Source organism: Natator depressus, chromosome 13, assembly GCF_965152275.1.
Source record: "Natator depressus isolate rNatDep1 chromosome 13, rNatDep2.hap1, whole genome shotgun sequence".
In the NCBI taxonomy this organism is placed as follows: Eukaryota; Metazoa; Chordata; order Testudines; family Cheloniidae; genus Natator; species Natator depressus.
This window is the reverse complement of record NC_134246.1, coordinates 18,405,003-18,422,353: the sequence shown is the minus strand read 5'-3', so window position 1 is coordinate 18,422,353 and position 17,351 is coordinate 18,405,003. Positions and strand designations below refer to the sequence as shown.

The 17,351-nt window shown below is 39.0% G+C and overlaps 1 protein-coding gene across 4 annotated transcripts in view; it reads left to right on the top strand.

The window, feature by feature from the left end:
- NCOA3 (nuclear receptor coactivator 3) overlaps positions 1–17,351 on the top strand; it is a 165,605-nt gene that overhangs the window by 130,341 nt on the left and 17,913 nt on the right. For all 4 annotated transcript variants that reach the window (XM_074970045.1, XM_074970046.1, XM_074970043.1 and 1 more), the window contains 10 exons: positions 885–985; positions 3,168–3,342; positions 4,994–5,182; positions 5,418–5,519; positions 6,317–6,457; positions 10,743–10,890; positions 11,587–11,975; positions 12,352–13,232; positions 15,050–15,185; positions 16,804–16,998. In XM_074970045.1, the coding sequence (XP_074826146.1) occupies positions 885–985; positions 3,168–3,342; positions 4,994–5,182; positions 5,418–5,519; positions 6,317–6,457; positions 10,743–10,890; positions 11,587–11,975; positions 12,352–13,232; positions 15,050–15,185; positions 16,804–16,998 (2,457 nt within the window). The remainder of the gene's footprint in view (positions 1–884; positions 986–3,167; positions 3,343–4,993; positions 5,183–5,417; positions 5,520–6,316; positions 6,458–10,742; positions 10,891–11,586; positions 11,976–12,351; positions 13,233–15,049; positions 15,186–16,803; positions 16,999–17,351) is intronic.

The following is a 17,351-nucleotide window of genomic DNA, read 5'->3' as shown; positions in this document are numbered from 1 at the left end:
AAACTAGCCCTTAATTGCTATTTTAGAAGTACTTTCCTGGTGGCATTATTGTCACTTCATTGTGCACTTCACTGGTTGATAATCTTCCTTTGGTACATTAAACTCCTGTTGTGGTCTGCTTAAACAGCCAGCAGGTGCCACAGTAATAGGGATTACTGCTTGTTTTCCATTCCTTTACTGCATGGTTTTATTTTTATTTTTTTTCCTTGTAACAAACGTTTACTTTTTATTCAGTGTATATTTTAGGTAAAAATACTGAAAAAGTGTTTTAATTATTGGTATCAGATATTAAATAATGTGCAGAAGGCCAAGTGAGAATTTGTTTCCAGTCTTGTATTTTGATTTGGATCCAAGAACACAATTAAATGAGCAAACTGTACATTCTGCATGTTAAATTGGATTGCTTTCTAGACTAAAGCCCAAATTAAGTCTTAACATGATTTAAAATGTTTATCTTCCACACGGTTGTACAGGAAGAAGAGAAGAATTAGGAAGCTTTTCCTTTTATTGAAAAGTTTGTGCTGGGCAGCCAAAAGTGACCAAAGGACAGTCATTTCATAAAGCAATCATCTTCCCAGTGGAAGAAGTTTTGTCATGGAAACTGTTTGTGGTGGTGATATGGCAGAATCCAAAATTTGCTAGGTGCTTTCAAAACACACAGGAAGACACAATCCCTGCCCTGAAGTTCTGCCATATTAAAAAAAAAAAAAAAAAAAAAGTGTGCTCCCTCTGTGCATATAATTGTAACGTTAAATGGAATCCTATAATTACAGCTTCATTGCTTGTTCTCAGGCTTCCTGGAATGCAGCACATAACTTCAAAAATATATTTCTAGGCTTCCAAGCACAAAATGGTGCCTTTTTGAAAACTTGTCTTCATTTTAGGAAAAACAGCATCCAGTGATGATGATGTACAGAAGGCTGACGTATCTTCTACAGGTCAAGGGGTTATTGATAAGGATTCATTGGGACCTCTTTTACTACAGGCAAGTGTAAATGATGCCCTTATAAAACCAAATGGGATTTGATATTGCCTATTCTTAAGCAATAGGTTATGTGACAGGATTACAACACTGAGAAATGCCAGCAGTCCTACAACAAAAACTAGCATGCAAGGGCAATGGAGAAAATTCTTATAAAAGGACTAAAAAGAAAATCCATCATTGTTTTCTCAACTCTGCTGAAGCAGTCTAGAAGGATTCAAAATCAGATGTCATTTGGGTGTGCCTTAGCATGCTGGGGTGTTTTTTTTTGTAGTAGTAGTCCCAATAAATGGCTAATAAGATTACATTAACTAGACTCCGCATTCAAGATTTTTTCCCCTCTTTACCTCAGGAAATGGCCATGAAGGACTTTGGGCCACTTTCATGGCTTTATGATGGTCTGTAAGACCGGGGGTCTGATTCTGGGAAGCAATGAGCACCTGAATTCCCATTGTCTTAAGAGGAAATTACAGGTGCAGCATGGTGCTTCTTAAGATCAGTTCCAGTATTCCAGTGGTCTCCAACCTCTTTAAGCCCAAGATCACTTTTTGAGTCTAAGGGCAACCCAGCATCTACCTCGCCCCTTCCCCGAGGCCCTGCCCCTTTCCCAAAGCCCCACTCACTCCACACACCATCCCCACCCCTTCCATCACTTGCTCTCCTCCACCCTCACTCACTTTCACTGGGCTGGGGCAGAGGTTTGGGAGGGGTGGGGGCTCTGGGCTGAGCCTGGGGCAGGGGATTGGAGTACAGGAGGGGGCAACGGGTACAAGCTCTAGGAGGGAGTTTGGGTGCTCCGGGCTGGTGCAGAGTGATGGGGCACAGGGTGCGGGCTCTGGGAGGGGAGTCAGGGATCGGGCAGGGCGTTGAGGTGCAGGAGGGGGTACAGGGTGCTGGCTCTGAAAGGGGGTCAGGGCTGGGGCTTGGGGTGCAGGAGAGGGTTTGGGGTGCAGAAGGGGGTATGGGATACTGGCTCCGGGAAGGGACTCAGGGCTGGGGCTTGGGATGTAGGAGGGGGTATGGGGTGCTGACTCCAGGAGGGGGCTCAGGGAAGGGGACTGATTGGGGTGCGGCCTCCCACCAGGTAGCACTTACCTCTGGCGGCTCCCAGTAGGTGGTGGGCGCAGCAAGGCTAAGGCAGGCTCCCTGCCTGCGCCAGCCCCACACCGTTCCTGGAGGGGCCAACATGCCCCTGGGAGGTGCGGGGGTCTGGGGGCACATGGCTCTGCGTGCTGCCCCTCTCTGCAAGCACCGTCCCCGCAGCTCTTTAGGCCAATGGGAGCTGCGGGAGCAGTGCTTGCAGGCAGGAGCAGCGCGTGGACGGAGACCCCTGCATCCCCAGGGCCACAGAGTTGTGCTGGTCGCTTCCAGGAGCGGTGTGGGGCCAGGGTAGGCAGGGAGTCTGCCTTAGCAGCAGCCACCGACCAGTCAGTCATAATCGACCATTTGATGACCACTGCTGTATGCAGTAAATCAGTTGTGCTGCTGCCCTCATGTGTTGAGACTCCAAATTACATAATCACTTTAGGTAACATTTATTAGGAGTTTTAACAACCAGGAAACCAGTCCTATTGCTTAGTACACAAAGTAGTTCAGTATGTTGTAGGCTGCTATTTTGAGTCAGTTTTTGAAGTACTTTCAAACCTAATTGTCTTAGATATTCTAATGCTGTTTCTGATTTGGGAATGAGTACATTGGTTTTCAAAAAGTGGATAGTCTCTCTTTTTTTTTTTTTTTTTTTGTCCTTCATTGCTATTGAAAATATATTCTTAAGAAGGCTATTTCCGTCACACTCCACTTCTACTTCTTAAAGGTCTTGTGGCGAATTTATAATCCTAACTTTGACTTCATTGTATTGTTATAGAAGTTATTGAGACGTCAGAGATTCAGCGCCATGTTTCCAGGCGAAAAGAGTTAAAAACCAAATGTTTGATTATCACCATGTTAAGATCAATATTGGAAGAACAAATGAACAGCAGGTTTCTGATACTTGAAACTTTCCTTACTATGAAAGTTTCTCTTTTAGGGAAACCTTGAAACCTTAGTTCTTCTACCAGAAAAGTTAAATGATTCTTCTCCTAAACTGCAACACTTTATCTCCCACTTACTTTTTAAAATGAACTGTTTTAGCAGGTCTGGAATTTTGTGTGTGTGTTTATAATGTGTCGTTGCAATGTATTTTTAGGCATTGGATGGTTTCCTGTTTGTAGTAAATCGAGATGGGAACATTGTATTTGTATCAGAAAATGTCACACAATATCTGCAGTATAAACAAGAGGATTTGGTTAATACAAGTGTCTACAGCATCTTGCATGAAGAGGACCGGAAGGACTTCCTTAAAAACTTACCTAAATCTGCAGGTAATAGGGTCTTCACTTAGGTTCTCAGACTTCTTTAAAAAAAAAAACAACTAAAAAACTCCAAAGTTAATAACCTTGCAAAACAAATCTTTTTCTTATGGTGCAACTTGTCTTGAGTTTTAGGATAAGACTCTTATATTAACTTTTAACATTAAATTAATAGGAATATTGTGAAATTGATTATGCATTCTTTGCTGTTAGCAGATGAGCAGAAGAATGAAAACAAAATTCCATCACCAGGACTCCCATTTAAATCTATATCCTCTTGATCGAAGTATTTAAAATGTTACTTTCAAACTAGAAATTATGTAAACTAACAGAACTTAGGTGCAGATATTCATGGTCTGTGGTTGTAGCAAACAAATACCTAGGTTTATGGAGTTGCATGTTTCTATGCTCTAATAAAGTGAAAGAGGGATGGACATTTGAGGTTGGCTTGTCTGTTTCTAAGGGATTGATTATACATAAGGCCTTGAGTCTGTCATGGAAGTGACTGATTCCGTGTCTTTCCAGGACCTCTGTGACTTCTGCAGCAGCCAGAATTGCTGACCCCAGGGATAGCTGCACAGGCCACTACTGGGTCAGTCTTGAGACACTGCCCCCACCCTGCCTCCCTCCGCCCCACACCAGCTGTGATCCTGGGCCGCCCCCTGCCCCAGAGCACCCAAGATTTAGTCAGGGGTATATAGTACAAGTCATGGATAGGTCACAGGTCCTGAATTTTTGTTTACTGTCCGTGACGTATCCATGACTTTTACTAAAAATACCCAGGACTAAAAGATAGCTTTAATTATACATGAAAATTTATCAAGAATAAAGTGAAGTTTGACTTTAACATGGATAAACTACTCCTGAATAACTCTGGGGGTGGACATGCTTATTCTGGAATAAGAGTGATTTATTCTGAAATTGCTTAATACACTTCAAGTAAACTACTTCAGAATAAGATACTCTAATCAGGAATAGCTATTCCAGAATTCCTCGTGAAGATAAGCCCTAAAATAATGTTACACAAATTCTCTCCACATCCTGATGAAGTTCTGGGAATCTGTTAACAATTCAGCTTTGAAGTGTGTCTCCCCATTTTGAAGCAGAATGATTAGGTTCTTTAGACCTTTTGCATTTCAAGCGGAAGCTGCCTTCCTGAATTGTGTAAATACTGTAGTTTTAAGCAAAAAGCTGATAGAATGGTTTCAATTAATATCTTATAACTGTGTTGCTAGACAGCTGAGGTTTGAAGTCAGTGAACAAATCTTAACAAACGTTTGATTTCAAGAGGATCAGTATGGGAACTACCTGCTCTTTTTTGTTTTCTTTTTTTTTTTTGACAACGGAATGACTTTTCCACTCCCTTTTGACTGAGGCTGAACATACCTTAGAGGGGATGGTGTTCTTTCAACTGGCAATGAAGAACACTATCCCCAAAATATCAATATGATGACCTTTAACAAATCTTTTAAAAATGTTATGGTATCTGAGCTTCAAAAATAAGAGACCGGGTGGGTGAGATAATATCTTACCTCACTCACTTTCTCTCTCTAATATCCTGGGATGGACACATACAACAACACTGCATACTTCAGAAATCAGGCAGTTAAGAATTAATTTTATTTTAAAATCTTTGTGAACTTTTATGATTATTTTCTTTTAGTTAATGGAGTTGCTTGGACCAATGAAACACCTAGACAGAAGAGCCATACGTTTAATTGCCGCATGATGGTAAAAACATCTCGTGATCTTTTGGATGATGTGGGCGGCAACCAGGATTCACGTCAGAGATATGAAACCATGCAGTGTTTTGCTTTATCTCAGCCAAGAGCTATGATGGAAGAAGGGGAAGGTAATTTTTCTACAGGAAAATCCTCTTAATATACGTTAAGTAGTAAATAACTATAGCATGAAGCCTGGGGTTTCAGAATTCATATTTTGAATAATTTAGGAGTTAAATGCAAAATCCTCAAATCTTGTCCCCCATATTATGCCTTTATCTTAATATTGCAAGAGTCCTGCTCCTTTATAAGAAATGTAATAATAGAATAAATAGGACACAGAGGAAAATAACTCTTTCATTGCAGATTTGCAGTCCTGTATGATTTGTGTGGCACGTCGTATCACTACAGTGGAAAGGGTATTTCCAGCAAACCCAGAAAGCTTTATTACGAGACATGACCTTTCAGGTGAGAAATATACTTGAGGTGAAGGTAATGGATGGCTCTTCTTTGTTGTTGTTTTTTATTTTGTTTTGTATAAAGTAAATTGTTGCAAATAAGTTTTAGTACTTTCAATAACTAGTACTACTTATACCTTTGCCTCTCTTCCTTTAACTAGGTAATATTTCAAATTATTTACATTACATCTTCCTCTAATAAACACTTCAGAAATACTTCTAATCATATATCAAGTTAATGAAGATTCATTGAGATAATTTCTCCTTTCCTTCTGTAACATCATGAAACCTTTATAGTCTGCTGTGTTTAAATATTTAAACACATTTTTGGGCAGTTGTTTTTTCTTTCAGATGCCAATCACCTGCAGCAACTATTGATTTCAGGTGTAGTTCGTTATAATCTGTGCAAACCATGCCCTCGGTGTCTCCTTTCGGTTGCCTAAAACCAGGGAAACCCAAAATTGTTATATGCTTTTGAGAATTTTGGCATTAACCTCTAGGTGCCTCGATTTCTTTATATGTAAAAATGATATGGTAATAACTTAGCTCACTGGGGAGTTCAGAATTTATGTTCATAAAGCACTTTGAGATCTTTGCATGGGAGGCTTTGTGTAAGTAAAAAGTTTAGATAGATGCTTAGAAAACTACTTCAGTGCTTAGATGCTACAGTGATGGGTACATTATAAAAACATAATATAGACTTTATTTGGTGACTTCTGAAATACTATTCTGTATTTTGAATATTAGGATTACATTTTAAATGATAGGGACTCTATGACTATCTTAAGTTTTTCTTTCCTGTAACAGGTAAACTCGTAAACATAGACACAAACTCATTACGGTCTTCTATGAGACCTGGCTTTGAAGATACAATCCGTCGGTGTATTCAGAGGTTTTTATGCCATAATGATGGACAGTCCTGGTCAAACAAACGCCACTATCAAGAAGGTAGCTCAGATTGCAGCGTTCAGTATACTGTGTCTCTTGCCAGTTGCAATTTTGTGTGTGTGTGTGAGGGGGGGAGAGAGAGAGAGAAAACCACTAAACTCTGCGATTGTACATGCTTTTCCATGTCTTGAACCAGTGGAAAACGTTCTTTCTATATTTATAAACTGAAGGATGATGAGATCTCTAGTAAGGAATGTCTGGTGTAGCAGCTGCCTTGTTGTTCAAGTATGTCCATTGGTGTTTATGACAGTTTTTATGAAATAATGACAGACATTCCTGTAGATTGGACTTATCTGTTTGTCCACAAGACAGGTACAGCTGGAAAGCAGCGTATTAAGCCATGCTTCCTTAATGAGCTGCTAGCATGGCTGTACATAGATTGGAGGGGTCCACTTTTAGCAAAAAAAGCGTACAGTAGTTCATTTGTTAGCTTTTGTCAAGAAGGGCGATGTGCCTATTATGAAATAGACTGTGACCTGAAGAAGAGCTCTGTGTAAGTTTGGAAGTTTGTCTCTCATCAAGAGAACTTGGTCCGGTAAAAGATATTACCACACATACTTTGTGTCTATGACATCAAGTCATTTTATCTAGTTCTATGAATAGCCCTTAATTGGTAATGTCTTTTGGTCACTAATTACCTTTGTCCCATTCATATGAGAGCTACAGATGAAAGATCACATTTAAACCTTTCCCCCTCCATGCCAAATAATCTGTTTAATAATAAAAATACCTAGTTCCTACTTTGATTATAGAGTTCACAGTGTTGTACAGCATATTACAAAGGAATTAAATATCAGTATCCACATTTTACAGATAGGAAACTGATGCACAGAGGTGTAAAGTGACTTGCCCAAAGCCACACAGCAGGACAATGACAGAGTTGGGAATAGAATCCAAGTCTCTTGAGTCCTAGCCTAATGCCCAGTTCTAAACACTGAGAGCTAGGATCTCTGTGATGCAGACTATGAAGGGACTGAGTTTCCACAACAATTTTTAGAGTGACTGTATTGTGTATGACACACAGCAAGTTTAATTCTATAGAGAGAATAAAAATCTATTTATGTGAACAAAGCAAAGATGTAAACATGCATAAAGCATGTGTGTTTATAGAATAAAAATTTAGGAGTTTGTTTCAGTAGGTTGATGCCCAGTCTCCTTTTCTGTAGCTGTAAACTGTACCTATAGTGAGATATATGAAGCCCAAGTACTTGGATTTGGACTCTCAGTTCAACTGCCAATACAACTTGTCACTGCAAAAGGGAGTCTGTCCTTTTGAAAATTTTAACTTTAATGGGGCGAAGAGAATTAATTATATGTTTACTCAACTTTGTCTGGGGAATTCTCAGAGACACAAGCAATTTTAAATAGCTAAATACTAGAGTTGGCTGAAAAAAATGGAATTTCCATCCTTCAGGAAATTCTGAGACCAAATTTGGGACAAAACGTCAAAATCTTGGAGTTTTTCATGAGATGACCTTATTAGAAACATTTTGTTTTGATTTATATATTACATTATAATTTACTATAAAACAGTCAAAATCAGATGTTTCAACCTCATTAAAATGAACTGTTTAGATAATTTCCTATTGAAAATTTCTATTAAATCAGTAAGTTCCCATGCAACATTTGAATTTTTCGATGAAAGTTGTTTTATTGGAAAAATGTGTACTATCTCTGAAAGATACTAATTATTGCATCACATTTGAAGGTGATTTGAAGATTGAAATGTCTAAACCTCTTTCTTGGAATCAAAGCAAACTATAGATAAATGCATCAGCAGCTTTAGAGTTCTGACAGTTCTGTGCAGTCAGCACAAAAAACTGCAGCAAAAACTTTATTCAAATCGCCGACTGAGGAGATATCTGAGCCATTAGCGATTGTCTTTGAAAACTCATGGAAGACAGGAGAGATTCCAGAGGATTGAAAGAGGGCAAATATAGTGCCAATCTATAAAAAGGGAAATAAGGATAATCTGGGGAATTACACACCAGTCAGTTTAACTTCAGTACCCAGAAAGATAATGGAGCAATAAGCAATAAATTTGGAAACACCTAGAAGATAAGGTAATAAGTAACAGTCAGTATGGATTTGTCAAGAACAAATTACGTCAAACCAACCTAATAGCTTTCTTTGTCAGGGTAACAAGCCTTGTGGATAGGGGAAGCAGTAGATGTGGTATACCTTGACTTGAGTAAGGCTTTTGATATTATCTCACATGATCTTCTCATAACAAACCATGGAAATATAGCCTAAATGGAGCTACTGTAAGGAAGGTTGGAAAACCATTCCCAGAGAGTAGTTTATCAGTGGTTCACAGTAAAGCTGAAAGTGCATATTGAGTGGGATCCCTCAGAGACGGTCCTGAGTCCGGTTCTGTTCAATATTTTCATCAATGACTTAGATAATGGCATAGAGAGTACATTAAGGGCATGACTACACTTGCAGATGTAGAGCGCTTTGAGTTAAACCAGCCTTCGGAGAGCGCAATAGGGAAAGTGCTACAGTCTGTCCACACTGACAGCTTCAAGCACGCTGGCGTGGCCACATTTGCGGCACTTGCAGCGGCATTGGGAGCGGTGCATTATGGGCAGCTATCCCAGCATGCAAGTGACTGCAACATGCTTTTCAAGTGGGGGGGTGGGGTGGAGTGTGACAGGGAGTGTGTTGTGTGTATGTGTGGGGAGAGAGAGTGGGTTTTGGGGGGGGGCTGAGAGCATGTCAGCATGCTGTTTTGTAAGTTCAGACATTACAGACCCTTCCTCCCGCCCCCCCCACAGGATTCCACACTAATAGCTTGCTTTGTCTCGGAGCAGATAAGCAGCCAGCTGTCAGAAACGGAGCTTTCAAAGGCCATATCCGCATTCCTGCAGCGATTCAAAAACAATGACAAGAGTGGCCACTTGACTTAAGGAGATTATGGGACGTTTCCACAGGCTGATCAGAGCGCAGTAATGCAACACCTCATTAACACTGGCGCTGCGGCGCTCCAGCGGGGGGCAGCAAACGTTATTCCACTCACCGAGGTGGAGTACCAGCAGCGCTGTAGCCATGGAGTCAGAGCACTGTACGTGCCTTGCCAGTGTGGATGGGTAGTGAGCTAGTGCGCCTGGGGCTCCTTTATTGCGCTGTAACTCTCAAGTGTAGCCAAGCCCTTACAAAGTTGTGGATAATACCAAGCTGGGAGGAGTTGAAGTGCTTTTGAGGATAGAATTAAAATTCAAAATGATCTGGACAAACTGGAGAAATGGCCTAAAGTAAATAGGATGAAATTCAATAAGGACAAATGCAAAGTACTCAGTTTAGGAAGGAAAAATCAATTGCACACATCAAAATGATAAATGACTGCTTCGGAAGGAATACGGCAGAAAGGGATCTGGGGGTTATGTGGATCACAAGCTAAATGAGTCGACAGCGTACCACTGTATTGCAAAAAAAAAAAAAAAATGAACATCATTCTGGGATGTAGTAGCAGGGAAGTTGTAAGCAAGATATGTGAAGTAATGCTTCCACTCTACTCCTGGCTGACAAGATCTCAACTAAGTATTGTGTCCCGTTCTGGGCACCGCATTTCAGGAAAGATGTGACAAACTGCAGAAGGTCCAGAGGAGAGCAACAAAAATTAGTAATGTCTAAAAAACATGACCTGCAAGGAAAGATTGAAACTATTGGGTTCAATTAGTTTGGAGAAGAGAAGACTGGCGGGGGGGGGGATTTTGCAGGTAAATAAAAGGTGGTTACGAGGAGGAGGGTAAAAAATTGTTACCGTTAATCTCTGAGGATAGGACAAGAAACAATGGGCGTAAATTGCAGCAAGAGACGTTTAGGTTGGACATTAGGAAAAACTTCCTAACTGTCAGGGTAGTTAAGCACTGGAAGAAATTGCCTAGGGATGTTTTGGAATCCCCATCATTGGAGATTTTAAAGAGGAGATTAGACAAACACCTGTCAGGTATGGTCTAGATAATACTTAGTCCTGCCTTGAGTGCATGGGACCACACTAGATGACCTGTTGAGGTCCCCCTTCCACCCTAAACTTCTGAGAGTCTATATTTTGATTTGCTGTCTCTCCGCCTCCCCCGCTTTAGTCTTTGGGAACTGTAGCAGTATGTTCCAAGTCTTTGGATACCCATGTCTGTTTTATGTCTGCTTTTAATGTTGTTTTTCAGCATATTAATCTGTTGAGTATTTTGTTCAACAATTATAGTAAAGTTTACATAAATTACTTGCTCTTTGGGATCTGAAATACAAGCGGATTACTGCTGTGCAATTGTGTTTTTCCTCACAGCTTATATACAAGGCCATGCTGAAACTCCACTGTATCGGTTCTCCTTAGCAGATGGTATTATAGTGACAGCACAAACAAAGACTAAACTGTTACGAAGTTCAGTAACTAATGACCGTCATGGATTTGTCTCCACCCACTTCCTTCAAAGGTGAAATTAACAATGTTCATCTGGCAGATTTAAATATTGTAGCTTTTTAAAACACACATTTGTATTGATATTTGATGCTATATAACAGGAGTTGCCAAACTTATTGAACTTCCAAGCTGCATACAATAATCTTCACTTTAACTGTAAAAGAGCTACGTATGGCTAACGAGCCACAGTTTGGCCACTTCCTGTGACTTATCCTGTTGATTGCAAGACTAATTGAAAGGCACTTTGGAAGTAGTCTGTGCCTGTCACTGGAGAAGTGCTCCCAGCTTCTGGTCAATGAGCAGTTGAGATTGTTGATGGCAATACTAAACTGTTTCTTCTGTGACGAGTGGAGTGGTGTCATTCATTGACTCGGCGAAGAAAGTGATACAAGAAGGGTGATGTTCAAAATGATAAATGCATAAATCTAAATAACGGCCAGAGATATAAAATGCTTTAATGGGATAAGATTGAGTTCCCCCATAAATTAAATGACCTTTACTCCTTTATACTATGTGAATGAATGAGCAGTATTGCCACTCGATGACTCAAGTTTAGTGTGACCTTTGTGGATGGAGCTTATACATATCTTGCTAATGTTTTTCAGTGATTATTTGATAATGTTATCAATTCTCTTTATGTGGAACTTGATTCCTATAAAGTTTTAAATATTTTTCTGTGGGGTGGGGTGGCGGGATGCTGAATTTGCAGAGAACAGAATGGATACCGACAAAATCCCAATCCAGTGGGACAAAACATCAGAGCATCTACAGCTGGAAGCACAAACTCTGTTGGTGCTATTATGAACATGTCACCAGGTCAAAGCATGCCAATGCAGAACAGGAACTATGGCATGGGAGATCCCAGTGCGATGGGACAGATGAGCGGCATTAGATACATAGGTCCTGGTAATATTGGAACCATTAACTCTGGACCAGGAATGCAGTCCTCTCCTTATCAGAACAGCAGTTATGGGTTAACTATGAGTAGTCCACCACATGGTAGTCCCAGCTTGACTTCCAGCCAACAGAACTTAATGATTTCTCCTAGGAATCGTGGAAGTCCAAAAATGGGTTCACACCAGTTTTCTCCAGTTGCAGGTATTTTATTTTTGGTATAAACTTTTCTCTAGGGTTTGCTTTTTGCCCCTTTTGATCTTAATTTTTTGTTCTTTTTAATATATTATGGTCTTATAACATCTGAACTACTATACCGTAAGTGTAAATACCTAATATTATGATGAGGATATATTTAAAGGTACAGTAATTAGTGCTAATTTTATTATGAGGATATATTTAAAGGTACAGTAATTAGTGGTACAGTATTTCTTGTTTCTGCTATCTGTATTTCATTTCTTAATGTGCATGCTTAAATAGACTTATTCAGTATGTAATGGTTACCTGGCAAATAAAAAATCAAATGTAGATATGATTACTTCTGTTATATAATAACTGTAACAAAATAACTCTGATACAGGTATGCACTCCCCAATGGGATCTGCTAGCAACACTGGCAACAACAGCTTCTCTAGCAGTTCCCTTAGTGCCCTTCAAGCCATTAGCGAGGGGGTTGGAACTTCCCTTCTATCAACGCTTTCCTCACCTGGTCCAAAATTGGATAATTCCCCAAATATGAATATAGCCCAGCAAAGTAAAATGGGCAACCCGGACTCAAAGAGTCCTTCTGGTTTGTATTGTGAACAAAGTCAAGTGGAGAGTTCTATGTGCCAGTCAAACAACAGGGACCTCCTTAGTGACAAAGACAGTAAAGAAGGAAATCTGGAAGGGTCTGAGAGTCAGAGGGGACCAAATGAAAGCAAAGGTCATAAAAAGCTCCTTCAGTTACTCACATGCTCCTCAGATGAGAGAGGGCATTCTACATTGTTAAACTCACCATTGGACTCTGGTTGTAAAGAATCTTCTACCAATGTTACAAGTCCCTCAGGAGTCTCCTCTTCTACATCTGGAGGGGTCTCTTCCTCATCAAACGTGCATGGGTCCCTGCTACAAGAAAAGCACAGGATTTTGCATAAATTGTTGCAGAATGGTAATTCTCCAGCAGAAGTAGCAAAGATCACAGCTGAAGCTACTGGTAAAGATACGTACCATGATTCCAGCAATACAGCCCCCTGTGTAGAAGGAACTATCAAACAGGAACAACTGAGTCCTAAGAAGAAGGAAAACAATGCTCTACTCAGATACCTACTAGACAAGGATGATATAAAGGATCCACTATCGAAAGAAATGAAACCTAAGGTAGACGGTCTGGATAATAAAATGGGACAATGCAGTAGCTCCACTATTCCTACTTCAAGTCAAGAAAAAGAGATTAAAATAAAAACAGAACCTTCTGAAGAGGTAGAGTATTTAACCTTGTACAGGAGTTTTGTTGTTGAACTCACCAATATTTTTCTTATTAGAGTTAACAACCAAAAAAGGAGACCATTCCATTTTTGTGTATGACTATTTCCAAGACAGTACTGTGTAACCACAGCATAAAAACATATGTTTAGTTTTATGATAGTTAACAAACTACATTTAACTTGAACAAGAGTATGTATTGTAACAAAATGTGCTATACTGGAGTTCTTTGAATAATATTAGTGTTGAGCTATCAAACAATTAAGGCAAAGTATATTTAGTTTATTTTATTTAAAATTAAATCTTTAAAATTGGCAATTTTTACATAGCATATATTTATTTTCATGGGTCATTTGGAAATGAAGCTGCCAGCTGACTCAATAAATTAGTTGTGGGTGCTACAGTAGGAAGTAAAAGAAAATGAACATAAGTGGAAACGATCCATTTTCTATATGCAATTCAGTTTAAAAATGTGGGGTGCTAGTTTCTCACACTGGATTTACACAGAGGTGGTTCCAGTGACGTTGCCCTTGATTACATTGGTGTAAACGTGAGAATAATGCCAGTGAATCCAGTAAAGGAAGTCTATAACGGAATATATATTATGTGACTTGTGCTTTTCAGTACTTGAGATGTTTAAAAAAATCTTCGGGAAGTTGGGGAGGAAGTGCCATCAAACAACTTGAGTTACATGTACATACAATAGCCAAAGCTGATTCTTTAAAATGTTCCGTACAGGCAGACCCCTGTGCCTGAACGGAGACCCATTTTGTCTTCAAATGTTACTTCTTATCACAATTTAAAACACTATTTGAAAATGTTCAACTGTGTTTAAATATATCTGAATAGATGCTTTCATAATCAACAGCAGTTGAATTTAGGCTGTGATCCTGCAACTGCTCTGCCTGGGCTGGCTCCTTATTGAAGTCAGTGGTGCTCTTGTTAGGCACAGGGGCCTTGTAAAGCTCTTCAGGGAAGGACTGTGTATTTCTGTACAGTGCCTAGCACATTTTGGAAACTACTGCAATATAAATAATGTTGATTATTCATAGGGCGGTTTTTCAATAATCATTCGAACATTTTAAAAAATGTTTTACATTTCTTAGTGACCGCTTACTAAAGGTCGATGCAAACTAAACACTTTATTGCCATTGGAGTTTTCTGTACCATATATGAAGACAGTTACCAACTGCTATGTAGCTTATATATACATGTGCTCTTTAAATCTCTGAGAATTATGGAACACCTGTATGGTGAGGTTATCATCTAGCAAACTAACATAGATCTATTTTATTCAAACTGTGTGATTCAGGGACAAATTTTCAAAGAAAGGTAGCCATGCAATTACCCTGCAAAAGATGTGCCTAATTTGTACATGTGGTTACTGTGATTTGTGTGCACAGATTATCAATTAGGTGCACTGGTATTGGCATGTACAATTATAATAATTGTGACTATGAATTAAAGTCATGCTCGTAGTGCTTTGCTTTACCATTCAAACTTTTGAGACTAATGCAGAGAAGTCTCTCAAATTTGAGATGCTAAAAATGTTTGCATTCAGGTGAATTTTTTGTGTATCTACTTTTTCCCTGAGGTTTTGCTTTTCCAAAACCAACAAAGCAAAATGCATTAACTAAATAGTTGAATGATGTCTGAAGAATTCTTTGGAAGTCAGCATTAAGTCCTGAAATGTCATAACTGAACTAAAGCGTTTGACTGTATATGTTGCTAAGGGTTGTTAAGACTTGAGGGGCTAAATGGAAAGTTAAAGGATGAACAATGTGAGAGTAGTATTGTTTGTTTTTTCCTCTTAGATGAGTGGAGACTTGGATAATTTGGATGCAATACTGGGTGATCTGACTAGTTCTGATTTTTACAATAATGCTGTGTCTACAAATGGGAGTAATCTTGGAACTAAGCAAACATTATTTCAAGGAAATGCCCCATTGGGTAAGAAAGTTCACTTAATTCCACTTTTCTGTAAAGTTAGGGGTTATTGTGTGATTTGCTTTCAATGTAATGTACATTTAACTCCTTCTTTGCTTGGTGAATGTTTTGTTTCTGATTTGTTAGGAAATCGGTCTACAGGAATAAGTCATATGTGCAGGGCTAGTTATCCATTGGTAGATTGTATTTATATAATTAGCATGAAGAAGTATTATGAAATATCAGAGGACATTGAAAATCCCTTTTCAGCCAGCATCTGATTTATACTTAATTATAAAAATTGATACAAAGCTGTGTATCTGAATTGTGGGCCCTGCCAATGACATGTCCAGACTCTAGCATTACAAAGAGCAGCTTCAAGAACTTTGTGTTCCCTACAAATGTTGAGCAAAGTTAACTTCTCTTCACTTACCATCTTATGGTCCTCCTTGCACTTCTCTAATGTTGCACTCTAGAAATCCACATATCAAAGACAGTGGGAAAATATATTGTTATGAATTGGGGCAATTGCAGATTAAAAGAAGCTTGCAGCTGGCCAGGGAAAGACTGAAGGATGAGTGGCAAGCTTCTGATTTGCCACTGCTCTACCCAGATACCTTCAGGCCTGCACCATCTAATGAATACTCCAAATTTTATTTCTAAAGGGCTGACCACCCCTACCAGTAGGGGGAGTGGGAGGGAAGGTTAATGTTACTTCTGGGATGCCATCATTACCACTATCGCTGTGTTCTATATCTGTCTCAGTGCATAGATACTATAGTGATAAGCACATTACAAAAGCTTAAAACAGATATCTCCTGGCAAGTAAGTTTACTCCTATGGCTAGTAGATGTCTAGTACATTTTTCAAGCTCTCCTGAGGAGTGTCAGAGATGACCAAATTTCATACTGGAGGTGGACCTTGTCGGTCTTTCTGTTTGCTTTGAGGCAATAATTCATGCATTTCAATGTATGTAACTGGTATATATATCATGGGCAAACCAAAGAGTAGGAACCAGTATGGGTTTCGATGGAGCAAGTTGGTTCCAGGTATTACACAGTAGGATAAGGGTGTGTTAGCAAAAGAGGTGTAACCTGAATGTGAATAAGGCTGGAGAGCCCAATGGGATTAAGATGCTTGAGAGAATTGTAACTTTCTAAGGGTGAAGAATAGAACTTTGCTTGCAGTTAAGATTATTACGAAAGGTGAATTGTACACTTACTTTGGAAGGACAGTACTTTCCAGACACACACCAAGTTTTGTGAGAATATACAATGTATAAAATAAGAACTGAAGATCAACACCAATATATCAAGAGGCATGCACAGTGATCATGAAATTGTAATACAGTATATGCCAGGAGAACACCTAGACAAAGAGTCCTAGATAGTAATTTAAAATGTTTGATCATATTACACCTAGGGTCCAAGAACTTTTGTCTGGAGAAAGTTCAACTAACCGTATTTTTCAGTCATGGCTCATCTGCAGGGACAAATGCCTAAATAAAAATAACTATTCATGGCTTGTTAAATGTGTAGTGTAGTTGCTCAAAAATAGATATAACTTGTATAAATCATCAGTAGGACATTCTATTTCTTGTTTAAAGAGGTACAGTAGAAAACATCTTTTAATTCTTTAACAGGTATGAGAAGTCCCCAGTCTGTGCAGACTACCCGTCCTCCTTTCAACAGAGCCATGTCTTTAGACAGCCCTATACCTGTGGGTTCAAGCCCTCCAGTGAGGAGTGTCAATGCATTCTCCATGTTACAAAAGCAAAACATGATGGGTGGGAGTCCAAGAATGATTGAGAACCAGGAAAATTTTGGATCAAACATGGGTTTGTTGATTACATACAAAGAGATATCATTATAATTGAAAATATTGTAAAATTTTATGTGTTGAAATTAGTTAAAATGTGAATATATAAGAATGAGGCATGTTAATCTTTAACATTTACCATCTAAATCATTAAACTGATTTTAAGTAACTATTATTGCCCATAGCTGGGGTTATTAGGTTATAGTTATATCCAGTCATGTGTTCTACTGGGACTTTGTTTTAGCTGAATTATTTAAAAAAAAACTGTTTTGAAATACTGAAGTGTCTTTTTAATGTGTGGTTGACAAGATCAGTTTGTGAGAGCAGCCAGTCAAAAAATTTAATACTCTTAATTTTGGCTAAATTAATATA